The 27710-nt window shown below is 37.9% G+C and overlaps 2 protein-coding genes across 2 annotated transcripts in view; one reads left to right on the plus strand and one right to left on the minus strand.

Moving 5' to 3' along the window:
- The first annotated feature begins 2835 nt into the window (after positions 1-2835).
- Positions 2836-12958, plus strand: LOC130214900 (sphingosine 1-phosphate receptor 3). Its single transcript, XM_056446754.1, has 2 exons — positions 2836-2969; positions 8045-12958. The coding sequence occupies exon 2, from the start codon at positions 8170-8172 to the stop codon at positions 9193-9195; it is 1026 nt and encodes a 341-aa protein (XP_056302729.1). The 5' UTR covers positions 2836-2969; positions 8045-8169; the 3' UTR covers positions 9196-12958.
- A 7973-nt stretch (positions 12959-20931) lies between these two features.
- The window catches only part of shc3 (SHC (Src homology 2 domain containing) transforming protein 3), a 59225-nt gene continuing 52446 nt past the window's right edge, over positions 20932-27710 (minus strand). Inside the window, exon 13 of the mRNA XM_056446261.1 lies at positions 20932-23288. Within this exon, the coding sequence (XP_056302236.1) occupies positions 23160-23288 (129 nt within the window). The 3' untranslated portion in view covers positions 20932-23159. The remainder of the gene's footprint in view (positions 23289-27710) is intronic.

Consider the following 27710-nt stretch of genomic DNA (forward strand, 5'->3'; position numbering starts at 1 on the left):
ACCCACGCCAACACGGGGAGAACATGCAAACTCCACACAGAAATGCCAACTGACCCAGCCAGGACTCGAACCAGTGACATTCTTGCTGTGAGCCGACAGTGCCAACCCCTGAGCCACCATGCCACCCATGTACATTTAAATTTAAGCAGATTGAATTATGGGCTCAAAAATCAGCAGATTTCTGCACGTGTGTGTCTGTGTGTGTGTGTGTGTGTGTGTGTGTGTGTGTGTGTGTGTGTGGGCCTACTTCTAGGTTTATGGTATTGCTGGCAGCATTAACTCATTAGTAACCTGTGATGATTTCTGTATAAATACACCTGCTGACCAGGTGACAAAAGTGCAAACAGTGCTGGCGATGCGCAGACAATGAGCTGTGTATGTGTGTGTGTGTGTGCGTGTGTGTGTGTGTGTGTGTGTGTGTAATGAGAGGTTGTGTCTCTGGCTTTCAGCCCAGACTGATTCTACACTCACTCCCTACAGCTCTCAGATCAGTGTATTTGTCCTAAATGGTTAAGAGTATTTGGGGAAACAGTGTGACAGCATGAAAACAAACCCTCAATCTCATGAAGACCCACCAAATGTGCTTAAATCTCAGTTAAGTAATGAGCATATTAAAGCAATAAGTTATTGATATATAGTCAAGCCCGAAATTATTCATAACCCCCGCAAATTCTTTCTGATAATAATACGATAATAAGTACCTTTGAACAAAAAGTGGCCATACTTGAATTTGCCAGGGGGGTGAATAATTCTGATATATATATATATATATATACACACACATAAAAAAGTTTTCAAACCTCCTGTGGATAAAAGCAGCCCTGAATACCTGAATGCATTACGAGGGTTAAATTACACACAACACAGACACATTACACGCATCTCATCCAAGATTGGAGAAAACATGAAGGAAAAACAGCTGAGTATTCAACTTTCCCTCATTCTGGAGTGTATATTAAATGCTAAACACACACTTTCAGAGCCACACACACATGCGCACACACACACACACACACACGTCAGCAGCCACCAGGCCTCTACCGCAGCACTCAAGCAAACGTCTTCATTTGACCGGCAGCTCTCTCTGTATGTTTATTGCTCTGGTCTGCTGGTCATGGCAACGTCTCTCTGTCTTTTCTGGGATTTTTCCCTCTGCATTTCCATTACTCACCTCTCAAATCTGCCGACTGAAGCGCTCTGCAGCTGTCTGTCCTTCTGCATCTGGGAAAAGATGGAAAATTGAGTTATATGCATTGGCTTTAGTTTATAAATGTTGTATTAATATTAATCATGTTCTTTTCTTTTGTCTTCTGTCTTTAATTGCTTTAAATGGACTTTTAATTAGATTTTCTTGCTTTAAAAACATGTAGTTCTAGTCCTCTCATTTGATTGGCTGAGCATTAAACAAGAACAAATGTTGCAATGAGTTCCTGTTATTCATTGGTGGAGAAAAAAAAAGAAACAGAAAGAAAAGGTTGCAATCGGCGGAAAGATGAATGCGGCTAAGTACAGAGATATTCTGGACGAAAACCTTCTCCAGAGTGCTCAGGACCTCAGACTGGGCCGAATATTTACCTTCCAACAATACAATAACCCTAAGCACACAGCTAAAATAATAAAGGAGTGGTTTCACAACAACTCCATGACGGTTCTTGAATGGCCCAGCCAGAGCCCTGACTTAAACCCAATTGAGCATCTCTGGAGAGACCTAATAATGGCTGTCCACCAACGTTTACCATCCAATCTGACAGAACTGGCGAGGATCTGCAAGGAGGAACAACGGTGTTGTCAACGGTAAAGGTGCGCTTCAGGGCGTAATCGACAGTAAAAGCAAAGACGGCTTCTGTCATTTATGGTCGAACACGGACACTTTCTGTTTACAATTACGGTGTGTGTTTTTTTAACATTAGAGGAAGGTTACAGAACAATTGTTAGGGCAAATCTGTCAAAATGACGGACATCATTTACCGAACGTGACCTGATATCTGAGATCTATGACAAACATCCCGTCTAAAAAAACATCTGCTTTTTTAAATAGCTGCATCATGCATGACATTGACCTCAAATGATAGCTGTGCATCAGGTTAGGACTTCGTCTATGGTTGGAGCAGCTCCTTCTCTGAGGAGATTTAGCTGATTCCAGCACTGAACTGGGAGATTCTGAAAGTTTTCCTTTGTCAAATGCTAGCTATATATTTTGTATAGTTCTCTGGAACATAATTAAAATTCAACTGTAAGCACTTCTCTCCTTGTGTCGTGTCCTAAATACAGAAACAGTAGAAGCTCTGTGGAAATAGCAGCATTTGGACGCCATTTTAGCTTTCTCTGCTATAACATTACAGCGCCCCTGGCCACACCCCTTTGCTGGGCAGGGTGTGCATGAAGTGAATGCACATAAGCCCTTGTGATCTCATTAACCCAGATGTATTTTTTTGTAGCCCCCAAACTTCCTTCACTGTAGGCTTTGCTAAGCTAACTCTGCAAAAGCCTTTGCATTGAACTTTGAACCTCTTACATTCAGAGATGTTGTTTAAGTTCACACAGCTACATTACACATCAACTAAAGTTTAACATATGATATCGTAGTGGACCACCCCTTTAAAGATGTGTTATATAAATAAACTACACACACAGACTACATACAAACACGCATCTGTACAGTATATCAGATATCTATATGGCATCAGAAAATCTGCCCTCCTCCAGATGTAGTGGTGTGTCTGGGTTGTGGGCCGGACTGTCTGTCTCTCACACACACACACACACACCACAGGAAAAGAGCAGCAGAGATAAAGGGCTTTCTTCCATTACGCGCAGTCAGACTCCGAGCTCCCTGAACGCACAATCACCGCTCAACTTCTGCACAACACAGAGATGGAAATATAATAAATATAACAAATTCCACTTAATAAAAGAGGACACACGAATGGCTCTCAGTGAGGAAACTCTGCGCTTCGTCGTATCTGATGGTGAGTTATCATCAAACACAAGATTACAAAAGAGTTTTAGGCATCAAATACAAGATTATACTCAAACGAGAAAGAGTTTTAGGCATGTAAAGAGCATTTACAAATGATACTAACTAATGTTTAGCTTTTAAAAATATTGCTATTATTCAATCTACAATTGAGTACATGCACAATAGCAAGTTCAGTGCAAGTTTTGTTATTCTGGATGGTATTATTATATGTTTTATATTATAAATACATTAAAAGTGACCTTAAACATGGTATACAATGGTTCAAGTCAACTGTTTAACACTTGGAGGCTTGTAAAAATTAGTGTTTGAGTTCCTTTGAGTTGCAGTGTATGTATTTCTCTGCTGTTTACAATGCAAGGTGTGTTTTTAATATGATTACCAGCATTATTGTACAGTTGAGCACGCTTTTCTTTTGGCCAGTAATGTTATTACAGTGTATTTTGAGCATGTGCATGCATTCTGTATTATATGTAGCTTATACGTAGACTGATTACTGGTTTGAATGTGGTCAGATGATGGTTGACCACCCACTATGTAGACTTTACACTGCTGCACGATAGCCAGTTTAATCCAGACAATAAAGTCTGGGGTCAGTAAGGCTTTTATTTATTATTTTGAAATATTAATAGTAGAACTAGGGTGGTGGCTCAGGGGTTAGCACTGTCGCCTCACAGCAAGAAGGTCGCTGGTTCAAGTCCTGGCTAGACCAGTTGGAATTTCTGTGTGGAGTTTGCATGTTCTCCCTGTGTTGGCGTGGGTTTCCCCTACAGTCCAAACACATGCGCAATAGGTGAACTGAATTAACTAAATTGGCCGTAGTGAACGAGTGTGGGGCGATGTAGTGGCGCAGTAGGTAGTGCTGTCGCCTCACAGCAAGAAGGTCGGTGGTTCGAGCCTCGGCTGAGTCAGTTGGCGTTTCTGTGTGGAGTTTTCATGTTCTCCCTGCGTTCGCGTGGGTTTCCTCCGGGTGCTCCGGTTTCCCCCACAGTCCAAAGACATGTGGTACATGTGAATTGGGTAGGCTAAATTGTCTGTAGTGTATGAGTGTGAATGAGTGTGTATGGATGTTTCCCAGAGATGGGTTGCGGCTGGAAGGGCATCCGCTGCGTGAAACGTGCTGGATAAGTTGGCGGTTTTAAGTCCTTTTATATAGCCGAAAATAAAATGAATGAATGTATGAGTGTGAATGAGAGTGTATGGGTGCTGGAAGAACATCCGCTGTGTAAAACATGCTGGAATAGTTGGCGGTTCATTGCGCTGTGGCGACCCCTCATAAATAAGGGACTAAGCTGAGGAAAAATGAATGAATAGTAGAAAGGACACATTAAAAGTCAGATCAAAACTCATTTTCAAGATGCTTTGGGCAAAATGTAAATGTAAAAGTGACAGTAAAGGTAGTAAAACCAGTAAAGATGTATTATGGTCAGTTACGATGCTGTTTTTATGCATGTAAATTATTCATAAAAAGGTCTCAATTTCCACCTAAATATATTTTTAAACATTTTTTATTTATTCTTTGATTATTATTATTTTTAGGTCATACATCAGCATGCTATAATGATTTCTGAAGGAGTACTTGACATTGAAGACGTTCATTCATTCATTTTCTTTTCAGCTTAGTCCCTTTATTCATCTGGGGTTGCCACAATGGAATGAACCGCCAACCCATCCAGCATATGTTTTACGCAGCAGATGCCCTTCCAGCCCATCACTGGCAAACCCATACACACTCATTCACACACACACACATACACTATAGACAATTTAGCCTACCCAATTCACCTATAGCGCATGTCTTTGGACTGTGGGAGTAACCGGAGCACCCGGAGGAAACACACGCAAACACATGCAAACTCCACAGAGAAAAGCCAACTGACCCAGCCGAGGCTCGAACCAGCGACCTTCTTGCTGTGAGGCACTAGCACTACCTACTGCGCCACTGTGTTGCCCACATTGAAGACGTGTAATGCTAAGAAAGTCAGATTTCAGGCATAATTTCTATTTTAGTGAAGTTTATTTATAAACTCAATTCGAGAGGAGCACACGCTTATGATTGATCGCAGCTGGTCCTTATTAGCTAATGGATGATTTACCAATCAGACGATTCCTAAATCACTATAAATAAACAGAGTATCTTACCTTAGCTACCTTCCTCTTGAAGAATCCCTCCTTCCACCCCTACTCCTCCCATTTCAATGTCAGGGCAGCACGGAGCAGAGGCCCAATGGTTAGTATCATTGCCTCGCAGCAAGAATGTCACTGGCTCAGATCTTACCTGGCCAAGTCAGCATTTCTGTGTGGAGTTTGCATGTTCTCCCCGCGTTTGCGTGGGTTTTCCCCGAGCTCTCCGGTTTCCTCCCACAGACCAAAAACATGTAACACACAGAAATTGACATCATACACAAGCGTTGAATCCAGTATTCACACTCTATAGCGGTCATAATCTACATCTACCATTATCATGCAGGGGAATTCTAAAAACCTACCTGAAGTCAGACTCCCCTCTCGTCCTGCAACCAGGGGTGGGGTGGGGGAAGGTTGGGTGAGGGGGGAGGGCGTTGGAGCCTTGGAGCTCAGGGCTCTCTCCCGGGACAGCATGCCAAACAAGCTTTATAATCAATCATCAGCTAAGGGTGAACTCTTCAAACATATTTTCAAATAAAAACCTTATATTTAATGTTGTAATAATAATTTAGTTTCTTTTACAAACATTAGAAAATGATAGCAATATCAAACTTTTAAACAATACACTACACTGTAATATGATATGATCAATAAGACATATATTATTAGTTCATTGTAAATTCAGTACGTCAGTTTAACATAATATAGGTTTAATGGACTCATAATTAAGGTTAATTTGATTCAGCTTTAAAATTTAAGGCAACCAGGATTTTTCTTTCACAGTGTAGTCTTTTTTTGTTTCTTTTTTTTTTTGTTGAACACAACAACAAACAAACAAACCTGTAACCAATGACTTCCATAGTACTTTATTTCCTACAATGGAAGTCAATGGTTACAGGTTTTCAGCTTCAAATAACTTAAAGGGCACCTATGATGAAAATCATCTGTTGTAAGCTGTTTGGACAGAACTGGTTGTAGGTATAGTGTGTCCACAGTCATATTGGGGTGATAGAAACGCAATAAGCCTCTTCTTAAAATTTCCTGACATTAAAATAGGATCCAAACCCCTCCCATTTTGAGCCCCACCGCAAAGTGATGTAAGAGTGCGGTTTCCCCGCCCACCGAATTGATTGACAAACGTGTAATAACATGTCTTCATAGTAACGTGTATAATCATATCAACAAGACAGTATGTGCGCAAAGCAACTGGGATTAAAAGATCTGTTCAGCTCTCTGTGATCATCAGCACCTCAGGAATGAGTTTTACAAGTTTTAAACGTTTCTAAAACAGTGCATATTTGTAATAAAGACTGTAAAATCACTGTAATTCACCACCACAGCCGCATTGTGTCAGTACAATTAAAAAAGAAGACGCTTGAATCCCGATTCATAGACTTAAATGTGTTTGTGTGTGTGTGTGTGTGTGTGTGTGTGTGTGTGTGTGTGTGTGTGTGTGTGTAAGCTGATGCACTTGCGCAAACCACATTGTGTGTGACTCATTGTTGCAGAAAGGCTTGAATTAACTCAACAACAAATACATCAGATAATCATTGGGAAAGTTCTTAGTGTAGTAAGGGAGATCTGCTTCATTCTTGTCTGTCACTGTGGTGTCTATCTATGTGAGATGCAGCAGGAGAAGCTACACCCATCATAGCAATAGTGAGCAATCTCTTTGGCTCTGACACGCACGTGGGAACGGTGAGTGGGAAGAACCACCTCATTTGCATTAAAGGCACAGGCAATAAAAGCTACAATGCCGAAACAGATTTATTAGATTTAAAAAGGTATAATAAATAATGTGATGGGTGTTTTGAGCTGAAGCTTTACAAACACATTCTGGAGATACTTAAATTTCTCTTAAATCTTGAAAAAGGGCTAAAATAGGTGTCCTTTAAAGTTCGCATGAACTTGAAGTTACAACCTTTTTTTCTCATATTGTGACGCAGTTCCTTTAGAAATGGAATATTAAAAGAGCAAACTGTGGGCGTGGCTTGTTTTTGGCTTGTTTTTTCTACTGAGAGCTGATTGGATGCAGTAAAGTAAGCATTCAGAACGATGGGGAAAAGGGTTTGGAGAGAGCTATTACATCCTAACAGACTCCTCCTCCTTACCATTTCTGTTTGTCGTCAAAACTGACAGCTGGAGGGGGCGTGGTTAAGTATGTTAGCCACGCCCCTATACCTTAGACAGACCTAATCTGAGATTTTAACTGAAAACAATTTATTTATAAACTAATTTCGAGAGGATCACGTGCTTATGATTGACCACAGCTGCTTCTGCATTAGCTATCATATGATTTACCAATCAGATGAATCCAACACAATATAAATAACCAAAGTTTCTTACCTCAGTATCTTCGTATTGAAGAATCCCCCCTTCCACCCCTACTCCTCCTCCTTTTCCTAGATGGGCAGCAAGGCGGCTAAGTGATTAGCACTGTTGCCTCACAGCAAGAACGTCACTGCCCTTTCTGGGCCAGTTGATGTTTCTGTGTGGAGTTTGCATGTTCTCCACATGCTCGCATGGGTTTCCCCCGGGTTCCCCAGTTTCCTCCCACAGTCTAAACACATGCGATCAGTCAAGCTCCTACCTATGCCTTAGCAGCTTTTCTCTCCATAGCAATCCTTACAATCTGTCTTAGACCCTAACTAAACCAGGGAAGTTCTCGAGACCTTCCTGAGCTCTGCAAACAAGAGGACTCTCCTGGGACAGCATGCCAAACATGCTTTATTATCACTCATCAGCATTATTAAGTGTGAACTCTTGAATTTTAGATTACAAGGGTAATTTTTTTTTCTTTATGACGTGCACGGATGAATTGTTCACGCCAAAACTAGCAATGTGAGCTAACAAAATCACGTGGTTAGTTTTGATTTCATTTGTACTTATTGTATAAGTCTTTGAAAGTGACTTTAAGGCACGTCTCTCTTCTCTCTGCAGGGAGATGTGTGCCTCCGACATGACAGTAAAGGGTGGTGTTTGACCGACCGCTGACCCTGAAGAAAAGAAAACATTTAAATAACACCAGTCTGTGAGCTGTTTTTACCAGCACAGGAGGCGCTGCAATGATCAACCAACACATCTACAACCATTACAACTTCACCGGAAAACTAGACAATCGCAATGAAACCAAAGGGGCGCCGATGGACCCCAAAATAATGGCCTTTTTAGTCGTCTGCAGCCTCATCGTCTTGGAGAACCTAATCGTGCTGGTGGCCATTTGGAAAAACCACAAGTTTCATAACCGGATGTACTTTTTCATTGCTAACCTCGCGTTGTGCGATCTGCTAGCCGGCGTGGCTTACATTGCAAATATACTGATGTCAGGACAACGGACGCTACATTTATCTCCAGCCGAGTGGTTCATTCGTGAAGGAAGTATGTTTGTGGCTTTGGGCGCTTCGATTTTCAGCCTTTTAGCGATTGCAATTGAACGCCATCTCACCATGATCAAAATGAGGCCCTACGACGCTAACAAAAACTACAGAGTCTTTCTGCTCATAGGAACATGTTGGCTGATCGCCATCACTTTGGGATCGCTTCCCATTTTGGGATGGAACTGTTTAGAGGATCTTCCTCAATGCTCGACTATATTACCTCTATACAGCAAGAATTACGTTGCGTTCTGCATTACAATCTTCATATCGCTTCTTCTAGCTATTTCCATCCTCTACGCGCGCATTTACGTCCTCGTCAAGAGTAGCAGTCGTAAAGTAACCAAACATAGTAATTGCGAGCGCTCCATGGCTTTACTGCGGACCGTCAGTATTGTCGTTGGCGTTTTCATCGCATGTTGGACGCCGATTTTCGTGCTCCTGTTAATCGACGTAGCATGTGGTCCCAAAAGATGTCCGGTTCTACTAAAAGCTGATTGGTTCATCGCTCTGGCTGTTTTAAACTCCGCTATGAATCCCGTCATCTACACATTGGCCAGTAGAGAAATGCGAAGGGCGTTTTATAAGCTCGTATGTGGGTGTTTGGTGAAGGACGGAGTTGCGGGATGCAAAAACACAGATCCAAGTCGGAGCAAATCTAGCTCGAATTGCCCACGAGCGGCAGAACAAGAAAACCAAGATGTCGTCAATTCATAGTTTTTTTGTGACTCTGAGGTTTGGATGGTAAAGCAATGCACACAACTGCAATATTCTGTGTGTTTCAAGCTAATCAATATTTTAATATTTAAAGGCACATTACAGCTTGAGTCTGAATTATTATTTCCACCCCCAATTTCTGGTTTTGTCCAAAAATGACTAGAATAGTGCTATATATTTTGCTGACTTGTGTATTAATATAATCTCAAATGTTTTAATGTTGAAATCCAGAGAAATAATACATTTTAGCTGGCGAGACGGAGCGTGTGCTGTATGTACAGGCTAATTGTCACACCCTCCATTTCTGGTTTGGTTTGGTAGAAAACAGGGAAACAGCAGCGATGCTTTAATGTATTGTGTGTTTTATTGGACTGCACAGAGCAGCATTACAATTGAAGCCTAAAATGTATTCAGTCTGATAAAATGACGCTGTTTCTTCTGGAAGCACTCGACTGTGGCATAATAAAAGCTCTGCTGCTTTCTTGGCGAAAAGTGGAAACAGGCAAGCAGATGAGTACAGAAAACAAACCAACACACTAATCTGCACAAGGTTTTCCACTGGGGAAATGTGTGAGTGGCGACACAATGTTTGCATGAGTTTCTATAAACACTTCATATTGCTTTAAAGTCGGCATTAAACGTTAAAAGTTAAGATCTATCGTGACATATATCCAATTGAAATGTCCTGAAATGAGCACAAAAAGTAGGGCGGTGCATGATTCCATCCTTTGGGAACTGATCATATTGTTGGAAAATGGAGGTTGTTACCAAAATGGAGGAAGACTGAACAAAATGGAATGGAGGAGTGGATGAAAGCAGGACAAAAACGAGACATCCACTGATAGACTCTACTGGTAGCCCCGCCCTAAAGGACTGATAGTCCCTCCCCCAAAGGACATATAGGCCCGCTCTAAAGGACAGATAACCCCACCCTAATGACTTATAGCCCCGTCCTTAAAGATTGATAGTCCTGCCCTGAAGGACTGATCATCCCACCCTAAATGAAAAATAGCTCTGCCTTCAATGACTGATAGTCCTGCCCCCAAAAGACATAGAACCCCGCCCTAAACTACTGACAGCCTTGCCCTAATGACTGATATCCCCGTCCTAAAAGACTGATAGTCCTGCCCTAAACGACTGATTATCCTACCCTAAATAAATGATAGCCCTGCTCTAAATGACCCTAAATGACCACTAAATGACCCGCCCCCCCCAAAGGACATATATCCCCGCTCTAAAAAACGGATAGCTTTGCCCTAATTGACTGATAGCCCCATTCTAAAAAGATTGATTGCCCCGCTCTAAAGGACTGATTACCCCACCCTACATAAATAATCCGCCCCTAAATGACATATAGTCCTGCCCTAAAGGACTAAAAGCCCCGCCCCCAAAGGACATATAGCCCCACTTTAAAGGATGGATAGTCCCGCCCTAAATGTCTGTTAGTCGCATCCTAAAAGATTGATAGCCCTGCCCTAAAGGACTGATTATCCTACCCTAAATAAATGATAGCTCTGGCCAAAATGACTGATAGTCCCACCCCCAAACGACATATAGTCCCACCCTAAAGGACTGATAGCCCCGTACTAAAAGATTGATAGCCATGCCCTAAAGGATATGAAAGGAAATGATAGTCCCGCTCACAAAAGAACATATAGCCCCACTCTAAAGGAAGTACCCTAATTTACTAATAGCACCACCCTAAAGAACTGATAGCCCCGCCCTAAAGAACTGATAGCTCCGCCCCAAATAACTGATATTTCCACCTTAAAGGACTGATAGCCCCGCCCTAATAGACTCATAGCCGCGCCTTAATGGATTAATAGTCCCGCCCTAAAAGCAGACAATGTGACCAGAAGTGAAAAAAGTAATTTCAAGGTTAAGGTGTTCGATTAAAAATTCTGAAGTCATAAAAGGTGGAGACTAAGAGCCACACCCACTTATTACATAACCACCACAAAACAATAGCAGATCAGAGGTGTTTTCAAGGTGAATCAAACTTTTCAAATTGATTTCATGTGCTTTACTGTACATAATAAGATTTCCAAACAGTATATATATATATATATATAGTTGATGTCAGAATTATTAGCCCCTCTTTGTATTTTATTTTGCTTTTTTTTTTTTGCAAGTATTTCCCAAATGATGTTTAACAGAGCAAGGAAATTTTCACAGTATGTCTGATAATATTTTTTCTGCTGAACTCTTATTTGTTTTATTTATTTATTTTTTTGTTTTATTATTTTTATTTGTTTTTTTAAACATTTTAAGGTCAATATTTTTAGCCCCTTTAAGCTAATTTTTTCGATAGTCTACAGATCAAACCATCGTTATACAATAACTTGCCTTATTACCCTAATCTGCCTAGTTAACCTAATTAACCTAGTGAAGCCTTTAAATGTCACTTTAAGCTGTATAGAAGTGTCTTGAAGAATATCTAGTCAAATATTATTTACTGTCATCATGGCAAAGATGATGTTATTAGCAATGAGTTATTAAAACTATTATGTTTAGAAATGTGTTAAAAAAACTCTCCGTTAAACAGAAATTAGGGAAAAAATAAACAGGGGGGCTAATAATTCTGACTTCAACTGTATACAGTATATAAATATATATATTCGTTTTCAATGGGAAACACTTGCAAGTTACTGTGTTGCGTTCATTTTGTGTATGCATCTGTTTGGCTAAAACATTCTTACTTTTTTTGTTGTAAATATCACCTTGCTTTGCCCTCCAGCCTCATGTCACTCACAAAAATTAACCTACCAGCCATAACAGAGCCTAAAGCACTCAGTGTGCGCACTAAAATGCACACTACAGCATTAGTGCATGCTATAGGACTTTAGTATGCACTTTTTAAGTGCACTTAAAGCATTAGAGCATACTAAAGAGCACACTAAAGTTAAGTGCATAATGTTCTCCAGAGTAGAACAAAACATTTATTTTAGATGAGTAAAATAGTCATACTTGACAAATATATAAATATTGAACGCATTCATGCAGCGGTATGTTTAATAATGTACCCACATGAACAAATACTATAGTAATGTCTATTAATTATATTGTGTATATTGCAGTATTCACAACTCATTGTTAATAAATGCTGCAACATACTGTAGTAATAACTATAGCAAATGGATAAACTGTAAGGCACAGGTATCACCCAGTTCCTGGAGAGCCGCAGCTCTGCACAGTTTATTTCCAACCCTAATTAAACACACCTGATCAAACAAGTGCTTTAGATTTGTTTGAAACCTACAGATAGATGTGTTGAAGCAGGGCTGGAACTAAACTCTGCAGGGCTGCGGCTCTCCAAGAATTGAGTTTGACACCCATCCTGTAATGTATACCGTAGTTTTGTTGTGTAGTTTCTGGGTGTATTGAAGCACCATATAGACGTAGAAAACTACACGATTGGGTTATCTGTTATAATAAAATAGTTACCATAGAGCTGTACAATTGTCATATCAGATTATTTATATATAGTAAGGCTCAAAAACACTATAGTATTTACTTTAAGTTACTATAGTATTTTTTTCACCTGGATATACCTTTGATGTTTGTAAAAGCAGGAGTGGATGTAATATATTAGCATGTTTTACACCTTTGCCTTGACATATTGTATAGAGTTTGTTCATTTCGTTGAAGTTATTTAATTGTAACATGTTGAAACGTTTAACCCAAAGACTAAAACAAAGGGACGTGTGTAAATGTAGACTGCTGTAAATGTATTATAAGATTAAAAGCATGATGTTTAAAGCTGTTTACTGTACTGTATGTTGTGTGTGTGTGGTGTTGATATTGTTAGCTCACTATCGCCCTCTGCTGGACAAAGTCTAACAGCACAAACCAGCTGTAATTATCACTGTTTGTTTTCCAAGCATCTAAACTTCATGTAAATAGATTTTGACCATGATTTTCAGAAGACACACACTAAAATGTAAATTAAATTAACAACAGCTTATATCTCAATAACTCTTATCAGGCATATTTAGAGGGATAATCGTTTAAATACATATTGATTAATGCTATATGACCCCCAAAATGTTTATATAAACTGTATCTTTACACTGCTTATGTTTCAAATAACTATTGGTTACTTCTTTTATATATTATTCTTGTGTGTCACCCTGATAGGTAACTGGAATGTTATTGCATAAAAGTTATTTGAAGCATTAGAGTATGGGTTTATTATGATGTCTACATATGAAATATGTTTAGCAAGTAAAACACTGTGGAAATTATATACAGTATTAATTTTATTCACCCTCCTGTGTAATATTATTTATTTTTAAAATATTTCACAAGTGCTGTTTAACAGAGAAATTTTTTTTAACACATTTTAACCATTCTTCTGTCTTTGCCATGGACACAGTACATCATGTTTTACTAGTTGTTTTTGAAGTAACGTTTATTAAGTGCACTTTAATAGATTTACTTAATTAATTAAGTAATGTAATGTGTATTTATATAGCGCATTTATACACTGAAAGCACTTCACAATCATGGGGGGGGGGGTCTCTCCACACCAACACCAGTGTGCAGCATCTATTTGGATGATGCGACAGCAGCCATAGGACAATTATGCTAGTGCACTCACCACACACCAGCTATAGATGGAGTGGAGAGACAGTGATAGAGACAATTTGGTCGATAGGGATGATTGGAAGGCCAGGATGGATAAAGGCTGATGGGGGGAATTTGGCCAGGACACCAGGGTTACACCTCTACTCTTTACCAGAAGTGCCATGGGATGAAGGACCTCGGTTTAACATCTAATCTGTAAGACGGCGATCATTAACAGTATAGAGTCCCCATCACTATATCGGGGCATTAGGACTCACACAGATTGCAGGCTGAGCGCCTCCTGCTGGCCTCACTAACACCACTTCCAACAGCAACCTAGTTTTCCCATGTGGTCTCCCATCCAGGTACTGACCAGGCTCAGCCCTGCTTAGCTTCAGTGAGTAACCGCTCTTGGGTTGTGGGGTGATATAGCTGTGGCAAGTTAGGGTAATTATTCAAGTCATTGGACAACGGTGGATAATCAATCCTTTTTTCTTTTTTTTAATTTTGAGAAAATTTTTTAGTAATGTTGACGTTCAAATATATCTAAAAACAATTTAAGTTAACTTAAAGAAATAAGACTTTCTCCAGAAGAAAAATTATAATAGGAAATACTGTGAAACGTTCCTTGCTCTGCTAATAAACGCCACTTGGGAAATATTTGAGAATTAAAATTTCACAAAAGAAGTAATAATTTTACCTGTGTGTTTGTGTATATATTTCCATTTAATATTTTCATGATTTAGATACAATTTACCCCCCCCCCCAAAAAAAAATGATTCAAATTTTCAAATAATGCTTGTAGAAATTAGTTATTCATGCAAAACAAGCAGTTTTTCCTCAGAAATTCAAATAAAATATCCATTAAAGTTATTAATATTATTATTAATACTAATAATATTAATAATAATAATAACGGGTTTCCCAGAGATGGGTTGCAGCTGGAAGGGCGTCTGCTGCTTAAAACATGCTGGATAAGTTGGTGGTTCATTCCGCTGTGGTGACCCCGGATTAATAAAGGGACTAAACCGAAAAGAAAATGAATAAATGAATAATAGCGGGCGGCACGATGGCTCAGTGGTTAACACTGCTGCCTCACAGCAAGAAGGTTGCTGGTTCGAGTCTCGGCTGGGCCAGTTGGCATTTCTGTGTGGAGTGTGCATGTTCTCCCCGTGTTGGTGTGGGTGCTCCGGTTTCCCCCACAGTCCAAACACATGCGCTATAGGGGAACTGAATAAACTTTAACCGTAGTGCATGAGTGTGTGTGTGAATGAATGTGTATGGGTGTTTACCAATACTGGGTTGCAGCTGGAAGGGCATCCGCTGCGTAAAACATAAGCTGGAATAGTTGTCGGTTCATTCCGCTTGGGATTAAGCCGAAGGAAAATGAATGACTGAATAATAACACATTTCATGTTATAACATGCTTTTTTTAACCCCCAAAGCACCAAATTTAGACTGAGCAGTATAACAGGTTTCCATGGATGATAAGGACTAGAGTTAATCCACAGAAGCAGAAAGACGAGCGGTGTTTGTGTTTGTTTTCTGAAGTCCAGTGACCTTCTGAACATCAAAACTGAAGAGCATCAAACACAGATCAACCTCACAGAGAGAAACACAGTCTGCATCAACAACGCTCAGGAGAGCAGAGAGAAGTTGATCTGGGACTATTTACAATTCACAAATTACTATTATTATTATTAATTTAATATCATGGACCCTTTTCACAAGACTGCTATGATGCGTTTAAAGCTGATCAGCATCTTAAATCCTTAAAAGTTTTTAATATATTTTTTTAAAAAACGTATGAACATTTATATGCATTTATGTATGTATTATATCATCTATCTAGCATCATACTGCCCGAGAGATGGCCGCTGAGTAAAATGACTTGCCTTAAAGCATATGTCTCAATTCCTGGAGGGCCGCAGTTCTGCAGTTTTGCTCCAACTCTATTTAAACACAGCTGATCTACATTTACATTACATTTACATTAAGTCATTTAGCAGACGCTTTTATCCAAAGCGACTTACAAATGAGGACAAGGAAGCAATTTACACAACTATAAGAGCAGCAGTGAACAAGTGCTATAGGCAAGTTTCAGGTGTGTAAAATCTAAAAAGCAAAGCATTAGTAATGTGTTTTTTTTTTGAGAGAGAGAGAGGGCACAGTTAGTGGTATAGCCAGAGAGGCAGTTGCAGATTAGGAAGGAAAGTGGAGACTAAATAGTTGAGTTTTTAGTCGTTTCTTGAAGACAGCAAGTGACTCTGCTGTTCTGATGTAGTTAGGGAGTTCATTCCACCAACTGGGCAGATTGAATGTGAGAGTTCGGGAAAGTGATTTCTTCCCTCTTAGGGATGGAACAACGAGGCGACGTTCATTCACAGAGCGCAAGTTTCTGGAGGGCACATAAATCTGCAGAAGTGAGAGCAGATAAGAAGGAGCACAGCTAGAGGTCACTTTGTAAGCAAACATCAGAGCTTTGAATTTGATCCGAGCAGCAACTGGCAGCCAGTGCAAACGGGTGAGTAGCGGAGTGACATGTGCTCTTTTGGGTTCATCAAAGACCACTCGTGCTGCTGCGTTCTGAAGCAGCTGAAGAGGTTTGATAGAATTAGCTGGAAGCCCGGCTAGTAGAGAGTTGCTATAATCCAGTTTGGAGAGAACAAGAGCTTGAACAATGAGTTAAGCTGCATGTTCAGATAGGAAGGGTCGAACCTTTCTGATGTTATAGAGTGTGAATCTGCAAGATCGAGCAGTTCTAGAAATGTGGTCAGAGAAGTTCAGTTGGTCATCAATCGTTACTCCAAGGCTTTTTACCATTTTGGATGCAGTAATGGTTGCCCCATCCATCTGGATTGAACAGTTATGGTGAAGAGTCGGGTTGGCAGAAACTTCAAGCATTTCCATTTTCGCAAGATATATCTAGGTGTTCAAGAGTAGTCTTGAAGGCTGTTATCATCCATCCACATAGTTAATCCCCTATAGCTGGAAGTTAACTAGAATTTTTTAAATTATTTATTAAATTTCCCATTATTGTATTTTATTAACGTCTACGCCTACCCCAACCCTAAACCCAACCGTCACAGTAACGTTAAAACAGATCTTCTCTATTAGTATAGCTGATTAGCTATGTAGATGGATGATTACAGCCTTCTGAGCCTACCAGTAGTTACAGAAGGCCCCTACTGGCCCATATCTATCAGCTGATAACCGCTGATATCCGAGTGATAACATTCGAAGCAGGTGCAATTGTAATATTTGAGTGTGTGTGTGTGTGTGTGTGTTTTGGTTTGAGTAGCAGTTTTTGTTACAGCATCATGAAAACAGTAAAAGCAGCAGTGTTTGTAGTTGGAGTCAGTTTAATATGCATCATGTCAAAGAACATCTTTCCCTAAATTCAGTCAAATTCAGAGAAACAAATGAACAGACTCTGCAGAGTTTACTGAAAGTTTGCTGGGATTTGGCAGTTTCAATCTGGACAGTAAATTAGTGTTAAGGATCACTTTTGAGTGTAAAATCCACATTTATAAGTCTATTATTATTACACTATTGAGGTTTCACCATCATCTAAAGATAAAGAGTTGAGCCTAAACTAAACTAGTCTTTCTTTTTAAAACTATCTATCGATTCCTGCAACTTTGACTTGGAAAATACAGGGCGATATAATCATTTTTAACAAAAATATGCGCATGTAAAAAGTACAGGTTTTAATCTTGTGCTGTAAATATTCTGTCACTATTTTGTTTGCAGGTATATATTTAAATAATTAGACAAATGTCAAATTAAATATATATGTATATATTCCTCATTTTCACCCTGTGACCCATATCATTACTTCAAGAGTTTGTGACTAGTCAATACGTAAATATCATGTTGTGTGTGAGAGAATATTCAAAATGATGCAAGAACGCAAACAATTATATTAAAATGACCAATTTAGAGAAGGAAAAAACGAAATCCACAGTTATATAATCCGAAATCCACAGAGCATATATGAAACTGCACTCAGACCTATTTAATATGAATCCAAATCACAATTTAGGGGACAGTTTTCATGGGTGAATCTCATGCAGATCAGAAAGATCATTAAAAAGAATAAAGATTAAAGAAAAATGAATAATTTTATTAAAATGTAATAATTGCATATATACAGAGCTCTGCATAATTGAGTACACTCCATATTGAAAATTAATATATTTATCCATTTCTCAGTGAACATATGTTATATATTTTAGTGCATTTAAACAAAACAGATTTATTAAAACAATAATTTTTTTTCAAAATAATATTTTAGTCGCCAAACATATTTTAAAATGAAAAGATAATGCATTTAATTTCATGTAAAATATAGCAAAATAAATTACAAACTACAAAATTTCAACACAATTTTATATATTTTTTTCTTTCTTTTCTTTTATCCTCTTTGAAAAAAAAACTATTTAATAATTTCCCCTAATATTTTTGGACTTATAAGTTATTTTGTTAGATAAGCTCCAGATTTGGCTTCAGTACTGACTAATCTAATGCATATGCACAAGTATATTATTGTAAAATATCCTATAGTAAATATTAATTTAAAAGAGAGATTTGTGAGGGGTGTACTTATTTATGCTGAGCACTGTATACATCCTCTTTTAAAGAAATAAAATTAAGATGTATTATTATACATTTAAATATTTGATTTGACTGTAGGGTCAGTTTCAGAAAATCGTACCTTCAGAAAAATCTTCTTATTTTATTATTATGTGCTAACCCATATAAAGTGTGTTTGTAGGACTGTTAATATTTTAAATGTATAAATCATGTATTTTTGTGTTGCTGATTTTGAGGTCAGTTTTTAAAAAGTGTAATATTTTACTTATATTTTACTTATATTACTTATATTGTATAATATTTGACCACATATAGTATTTTACATACATTTGAAGACAAAATTATTTGCCCTCTTTCTAAATATGAATACTTTTTCAAATATTTCCCATCGAAGAGAAGATTTTTAAACACAAATTTAAATATTCATTCATTCATTCATTCATTTTCCTTCATCTTATTCATTCATTCATTTTCATTCATATTCCCTTTTTTATCAGGGGTCGGCTTTTCCGGCATGTTTTGCGCAGCGGATGCCCTTCCAGCCGCAACCCAGTATTGGGAAACACCTATACACTTACATTCACACACACGCATGCACGCAAGCACGCACACCTGGGCCAATTTAGTTCATCCAATTATCCTATAGTGCATGTGTTTGGACTGTGGGGGTAACTGGAGCACCCAGAGAAAACCCACACCAACCCAGGGAGAACATGCAAACTCCACACAGAAATGCCAACTGACCCAGCCGGGACTCTAACTAGCGTCCTTTTTGCTGTGAGGCGACAGTGCTAACCACTGAGCCACCATGCCACCCTTGTTTTAAACATAATAGTTTTAATATTTAATAACTAAGTAAAATGAGACTAAATGAAATAACTAAATGACGACAGTACATAGTAATTTCCTGGTTAGTTTGTAGGACTAGTATTAAGCTTAAAGTGCCATTTAAATGGCTTATTTAGGTTAATTAGGCATTGGACAACAGTGGTGTGTTCTGTAGCCAAGAAAAAAAGGTCTAATAAAAACTGCCCATAGTTTTTAAATTAAATATATATATTGTACTTCCAGACAAACTAAAAGAAATACAACTTTCTCCAGAAGCATATTCATTCATTCATTCATTTTCTTGTCGGCTTAGTCCCTTTATTAATCTGGGGTCGCCACAGCGGAATGAACCGCCAACTTATACAGCATATGTTTTACGCAGCGGATGCCCTTCCAGCTGCAACCCATCTCTGGGAAACATCCACACACACTCATTTACACTCATGCACTACGGACAATTTAGCCTGTACCACATGTCTTTGGACTGTAGGGGATACCGGAGCACCCGGAGGAAACCCACGCGAACGCAGGGAGAACATGCAAACTCCACATAGAAACTACCTACTGCACCACTGCGTTGCCCCCAGAAGCATATTATAATTAATAAATATATTAAACATCACTAGTGAAATTTTTGAAAACTAATTAAAATTTCACAGGAGGGCTAATCATATTGAACGTGCAGTTGAAGTAAATTATTCACCCTCCTGTGAATTGATTCTTCCAATATTTCTCAAATGATGTTTAACAGACCCAGAGATTTTTCACAGTATTTCCTATTATTTTTTTTTTCTGGAGAACGTCTTGTTTACATATTTGCTTATTTGTTTTATTTTGGCTTGAATAAAAGCAGTTTTTAATTTTTTTACGCATTTTAAGGTCAATATATTGCCCGCCTAGGTAATACATTTTATTTCTATTGTCTACAGAACAAGCCACTGTTACACCATGACCAGTGTTGCCAGATTGGGCGGTTTTGAATTTGATTGTGCGGGTAAAAAATGGCAGGGTTGACAAAATTTGGGTGGTTTTGAAACGTAAATTTTATATGCAACTTATTTAACAAAACATAACTGTGTGCTCCTACTCCATTCCCTTAGTAGTGACCAGTGCGTAGTGCAAACGGCGTGGGCCCACTAGTAAGAGAAGGTGAAGGAAAATTATCTCAAAATCTGACTTCCCTGACAAATCCCCCACGAGCATCACGCAGCGCCTGCAGTTAAACTCACAACGGTTTATCATGACACTTTTATCGATCTTATTTTCCGTAGTTGACAGTAAGAACAAACAGAAGCGTTGTGTGCTTGACAAGCAGCTCCTACTTATGTTCAAAAGAATTTAAAACGGCAACAAATTTATACCCCATTCCGAAAGTAAAACATACTCTAATACAGTGTTTCTCAACTGGTGGGTCGCGACCCAAAAGTGGGTCACGGGAACATTTTCAGTGGGTCGCGGAATGTGTGGTCAAAAAAACGTTTAACTTATTTTGCTTATATCAGACTTTTATTTTGAAATCTGTGCACGACAACTGTACCGTTTGACATGTGAAATTTCATTTACTTATAGCAACAAATATGTCGAAGCGCAAGTACGACCCTGAATATGTAAAGTATGGATTTACATATATTAACGACAAATATTAACGGCTTAAAACCTCAGATAGAGCACGAAACCTTCTAAATTAAAACGACATTTAGAAACCAAACATCTCGGTTGCAAGGACAAACCTGTGGACTATCAAAGACGACTCCAAGAGCTGAGGGCATCACAAAAGTGCCTAACATCTTCATGTTCAAAACAAGGATAGGCACTCCGCGCATCTTACTGTGTAGCTCACCGTGTAGCAGAGGCCAAGAAAGCCCACGCAATAGCAGAAGAGCGAATAACTGGTGATTATAAAAATGGTTCTGATTATTTGAATCATTTTTCTGTATGTTGTTGGTTTGTTCTGTTCAACAGGATCAGTGTTACTGTTTTATTAACAGTTCAGTTCATGTTAACTGAACCTTTCCTTACCCTAACCTCTGTTTACAGTATTTGACGTTTTTACTTTGTAATATTTCTATAATTTAATACATTTTGTTAAATGACAGCAATAAAATATTGTTTATTTGTAAGTCTTGGGGATTTTCTTATGATTTATCTGTCACTACTTGTGTATGTTAACAAATAAATACAAATTAATTTTAATTCCTAAAATTATATTATAGTTTCTAAAAATTTGGGTCGCGGCTTGATGACCATGTAAAAATGTGGGTCCCATGGCCAAACCAGTTTAGAACCACTGCTCTAATAGGTAGTGTAATCTACACAACAATAAGTGCAGTGTGTTGGTGAGAGGGGGCAGTGTTTCGATGTGATCCGGTTATGTCGTGGCTCTGTGACTGCAGGTGTTGGTTGCTGTATGGTTAAAAATGATGACAGTTAAAGTAACTAGGTTAATTTCAATTAAAATAAATACAAATTAAATAATAATTAAATAATAATCTGATATTGTGAGCGTTTTTTGTGCGTTTGGGTGGGTTTTGGACAGCTTTTGGGCTGGAAAAAGTCAGCTATATCTGGCAACACTGACCATGACTTGCCTATGTACACTAACTTGCCTAATTAACCTAGTTAAGCCTTCAAATGTCACTATAGGCTGAATACTAGTATCTTGAAAAATATCAAGTCAAATATTATGTGCTGTCATCATGACAAACATAAAAGAAATGAGTTATTATAAATGAGTTATTAAGACTATTTAGAAATGTGTTGAAAAAAATCTTCTCTTCGTTAAAATAAACAGGAGGGCTAATCATTCAGGAGGGCTAATAATTCTGACTTCAACAGTATATTTATATATTATATTGGATTTTAGAGTAGTAATTGTGATGAGATTCACCCTTATGACAGCCAAATAAGACCAAAACGAACCATATCTCGCTGTTTATGATCCGAATGCAAATTTCATTGATCTGAAATGTGGATTTAAACAAAACGCCACAAAACAAGAGTGTGTATTTACGGTGCAATAAAAGTGACTGGTATCTTTAAAGCACGTGTCTAAAACTGTGACAAATCCAGCAATATTCCAGTGGATCCAGAGAAACGCAGCAGAGAAAGAGAAGCGTGGATTGTGCTATTCACCGTTTAATGGAAAAAGAAGAAGAGCAGCGTCTCCGTCTGTCGATCAGAGCTGATAGAAAACATCCAAGGTATAAAGTAAAGCCCCAAAGCGAGCAAACTACACACCTTCTGACACGTGTAAAGAAGAGCTAAACTCAAGGAAATACTGAAGGGGGAGAAAAAAAACAGAGCAGAAATATTTAACATTGTCAGCACACGAAAAGCTCCTCGCCGGGGCTCTGGATGCTACCAACAATGACCACAATACAAGTAAGAGTTTAAGTCATGCGAGTGCCACAGGTTTCAACGTCATAGAAAAAAAAACGTAGGTACTTTTAAAGCTGTGTGTGTGAACGTGCAGCATGTGTGTGTGTGTGTGTTCTGTGAAAGCAAACACATTCATCATCCTTCAAAGCGGTGAAGCTATCGAATGATTTCGCGCACTAGCTGCGGTAAACTCCTAACATAGGTCAATATATAGAAACTGCGGTAGTTTTTTTTTTTAATCAACAAATATTTCCTTTCTTTCTTATAGCGCTTACCGACGAACATGAAAACCCCGGTTGTGCTTGATAGACAAAACTAAAACTTTTAATTTTTTTTTTTAATTATCATTATTTATTCTAAAATACTTTTATCTAGTTTTCGTCTCTCTTCCCGAACTTAAATCCACCAGGCAGGCATCTTCAAAAATATAGATTCTCAACCCGAGCGATAAAATAAGTGTATCAGTTCCTATAAATCGGCGCTCTCGAATCGTCCATCTGAAAGTAATCCCTCCGTCTCGTGTTCTTGGGACGGAAAGTCACCAGAGCGGTGTGTGTGTGTGTGTGTGTTTTGGTAAAGAGCGGCACCAGTTTTCGTCACTGTTTTCTGTCCACCGGCTGCTTCAAACACAGTTCACTGCCCGCAGACACGATTGGCAGGTTGTTGTCACGGTGATGGCCAATCAGGTGGCTTATGCTCTCGAATATGTGATCCTTCGTCCGGACCTTCGGGAGACATAAATGCCAAAGATTAGATTAAGCACATGTGCCTGAAAGATGATTAAATATATAAAATATTAATAAATCTGTATTTTATTCAGAAAACAAATGCATTCAACTGATCAAAAGTGAGTGTAAAGACATTTATAATACACATAAACATAACTAAGTAAACAGCATATTGGTGTTTTTAGAAAAATATGAAGCAGCTTAAAAAACCTAAATATTTTCAATATGTTACTACAGTTCTGGTCAATATATATATATATATATATATATATATATATATATATATATATATATATATATATATATATATATATATATATATATATATATACATACAGTTAAAGTCAGAATTATTACATATATGTATATATATATACATACATACACATATATATTTATATACACAGTTAAAGTCAGAATTATTACATATATGTATATATATATACATACATACACATATATATTTATATACACAGTTAAAGTCAGAATTATTAGCCCCCCTTTGAATTTTTTTTTTACTTTTTTAAATGTTGTTGTTAAAATAATGTTTAACAGAGCAAGGATGTTTTCACAGTATGTCTGACAATATGTTCTTCCGGAGAAAGTCTTATTTGTTTTATTTCAGAATAAAAGCAGCTTTTATTTTTTTAAAAAACATTTTAAGGTCAATATTATTAGCCCCTTTAAGATATTTTTTTCCCAATAGTTGACAATACAAACCATCATTACACAATAACTTGCCTAATTACCCTAACCTGCCTAGTTAACCTAATTAACCTAGTGAAGTCTTTAAATGTCACTTTAAGCTGTATGGAAGTGTCTTGAAGAATATCTAGTCTAATATTATTTACTGTCATCATGGCAAAAATAAAATAAATCAGTTATTAGAGATCTATTATGAGTAGAAATGTGTTGAAAAAAAATCTTCTCTCCATTAAACAGAATTTGGGTGAAAAAATAAACGAGGGGGCCAATAATTCAGGAGGGCTAATATATATATATATATATATATATATATATATATATATATATATATATATATATATATATATATATATATATATATATATATATATATTTACACACTACCTGACAAAAGTCTTGTGGCCTATCCAAGTTTTCAGAATATCAAATAATAACTTGACTTCTAGTTGATCATTTGGTATCAGAAGTGGCTTATATGAAAGGCAAAGCCTCTAGATTACGCTTATTTGACCACAATAAAATATGATCATGGCTTGATTATAATTATTTAATTAAGACAGTAAGGTCTGACTTTACTTAGACAAAAGTTGTCATAATATATAAATAAATATTATGCAAATACTGCAAATAATGTGCAGTATAGAATATAAAGTCATGCTGCAATGAAAACATTGGCTATTGGCTGCATCCGAAACCGCATACTTCCATACTATACAGTACACTAAAATCAGTATGCGAGCCGAGTAGTATGTCCGAATTCATAGAATTCGAAAATCAGTATGCGAGAAGTACCCCGATGACCTACTATCTCGGCGAGATTTTGAAGTGCGCATCCCATGCACGCTGCACTATCCCATGATGCCCCACGAGAGAATTCATGAATGGGAGTGAAGTGATGCAACTGACGCAGGTAGGTCACGTGACCATGACAAAATGGCGGATGTAGTACGTCCGAATTCCATTCATACTTCTCACATTCATACTGTATACAATGTATTTTTTTACGGCCGAGTAGTACGTTTAAATTCAAATGCATTTCCTACTGAGTAGTAGGCGGTTTCGGACGCAGTCATTGTGTCTGACTCCCATGAGCTTGGAGGACTGCATCCATTCATCTCTGCAATGACTCAAATTATTAATAAAGTCATCTGGAATGACAAAGAAAGCGTTCTTGCAGGACTCCCAGAGTTCATCAAGATCTTCAATGCCTCCTCCTAGATCTTACCCCTCAATAATGTTCATGTCAGGTGACTGGGCTGGCCAATCCTGGAGCAGCTTTGACCTTCTTTGCTTTCAGGAATTTTGATGTGGAGGCTGAAGTATGAGGAGCGCTATCCTGCTGGAGAATTTGCCCTCTCCTGTGGTTTGTAATGTAATGGGCAACACAAATGTCTTGATACCTCAGGCTGTTGATGTTGATCATCCACTCTGTAGATCTCTCACACGCCCCATACTGAATGTAACCCCAAACCATGATTTTTCCTTTACCAAACTTGACTGATTTCTGTAAGAATCTTGAATCCATACAAGTTCCAGTAGGTCTTCTGCTGTATTTGTGATGATTGGGATGCAGTTCAACAGATGATTCAGCAGAAAAATTCTGCCACTTTTCCAAATAATCAACAAGAAGTCAAGTTATTATTCGTTGCTTATACAACTGGGATCCACGACAAGACTTTTGTCAGGTAGCGTATATAATGACTTATAGGTTTCATATAAATATATATATATATATGTTTTCCGATTTATTTTTCATTTTAGTTAAAGTTAAAATAGTTTTAAATCATCTGTCCTATTTTATTTCAGTGTATTCCTCATATTATGTTACAGTCACACACTTTACAATGAGGTTTCATTAGTTATCATAAGTTGATCCATTTACTAACATTAATAATGAGCATTATTTATTAGTCATAGTTCCACATTTACTTATACATTAGGTGGTTGGGTGTTTTTCTTTGTGTCTAATCAAATTTAAGTAAAACAGTGGCATTGCTAATGTTTGTTTTAGCTTCTACAGATTCTTACACTGAAGCTTGAGATGCAGGAGAACAGGCTTTCACAAATTCATCTTCAATGCTTCACTTCAGTTGTTTATCTTTACACATCAATATTTGCTTAAACAACAAAAGAGCCCAAAATAGACTCAAGACGTCTGAAATCCACTATATTAACTTTCATTTATAGCTACAGTAGCATCTGTTTATATTCATCACAGCTTTGGAGTTTATTTTTACCATTTATTACTAAATGAAGGAGCTTTTGTTATTCCCAACTTGTATAAGCAATAATGACAGCTATTTTTGAGGACAAATACTTATCTCATGATAAAAAATACATTCTAGTCAGTCAGAACTCCTCTTGTTAGCTCACAAATGAATACAATAACAGGTATATTTGCAGTACCTCAATGAAGGACATACAAGTTGGAGTTTCATGAACGCACAGAAGATTAATGTGTAATCTGTTAGTTTAATGTTGATTTTGGTGCCTCAAATCTATTAGTTTATTAATATATGAGATTATGATCTGCACTCATGAGGACATTCTTCTATTTATGTTTTATTTTTAACTCATTGCTAATGGGAAAATACATAACAGTACAGCAGATTTCAGTGTGTCCTGCTCATAGAATAAGCGACACGTCACATATGATTAGTTTGCATCTTCTTTAAATCTTGATTCTGGTCGCTTCACTGTCATTACACAGAAGAGCGCAAACAGGACAAGAGTTTTTTATATTTCCATTTGTGGTCTTAAAATAGAGGTTATACAGTAATTAGGTTAAACAGCATAAGAATAACCACAGTGTGATTTGAGCTAGGTAGATTATTTATAAATTGTAATCAGAGGCGGATTTAACCAATAAGCAAGGTAAGCGGTAGCTTAGGGTCCCAGGATATCTGGAGCCCCCCAATAAAAATGCATTCATTCATTCATTTTTTTCAGCTTAGTCCCTTTATTAATCTGGCACTACACCGTGGAATGAACTGCCAACCTATCCACCATATGTTTTACGCAGTGGATGCCCTTCTTTGGACTTGTGGGGGAAACCGGAGCACCCGGAGGAAAACCACACCAACACGGGGAGAACATGCAAACTACACACAGAAATAGCAACTGACCCAGCCTAGGCTCGAACCAGTGACCTTCTTGCTATGAGGCGATAACGCTATCCACTGCGCCACCACACCACCCCCTAATAAATATCTAGAAGTATAAATTATACCTATAAACTATATATATATAACATTGTTTTCTATCATAATTTGTATAATGATAGTCAAACAAATACAATTATTATGTAATTTAATTTTATTCATTCATTTTCTTTTCGGCTTAGTCCCTTTATTAATCTGGGGTCGCCACAGCGGAATGAACCGCCATCTTATCTAGCATGTGTTTTACGCAGCGAATGCCTTTCCAGCTGCAACCCATCACTGAGAAACACCCATACATTCCCATTCACACACATACACTACGGACAATTTAGCTTACCCAATTCCCCTATAGCGCATGTGGCGAACACGGGGAAAACATGCAAACTCCATACAGAAATGCCAACTGACCCAGCTGAGGTTCGAATCAGCGACCGTCTTGCTGTGAGGTGACAGTGCTACCTACTGCGCCACCGAACCACCCTTAAATATTATTTAATATACAATAAAATATATTATTATTGTAATAATGTAATGTTGTGTAATAATAATAATA

Source organism: Danio aesculapii, chromosome 21, assembly GCF_903798145.1.
Source record: "Danio aesculapii chromosome 21, fDanAes4.1, whole genome shotgun sequence".
Taxonomy (NCBI): domain Eukaryota; kingdom Metazoa; phylum Chordata; class Actinopteri; order Cypriniformes; family Danionidae; genus Danio; species Danio aesculapii.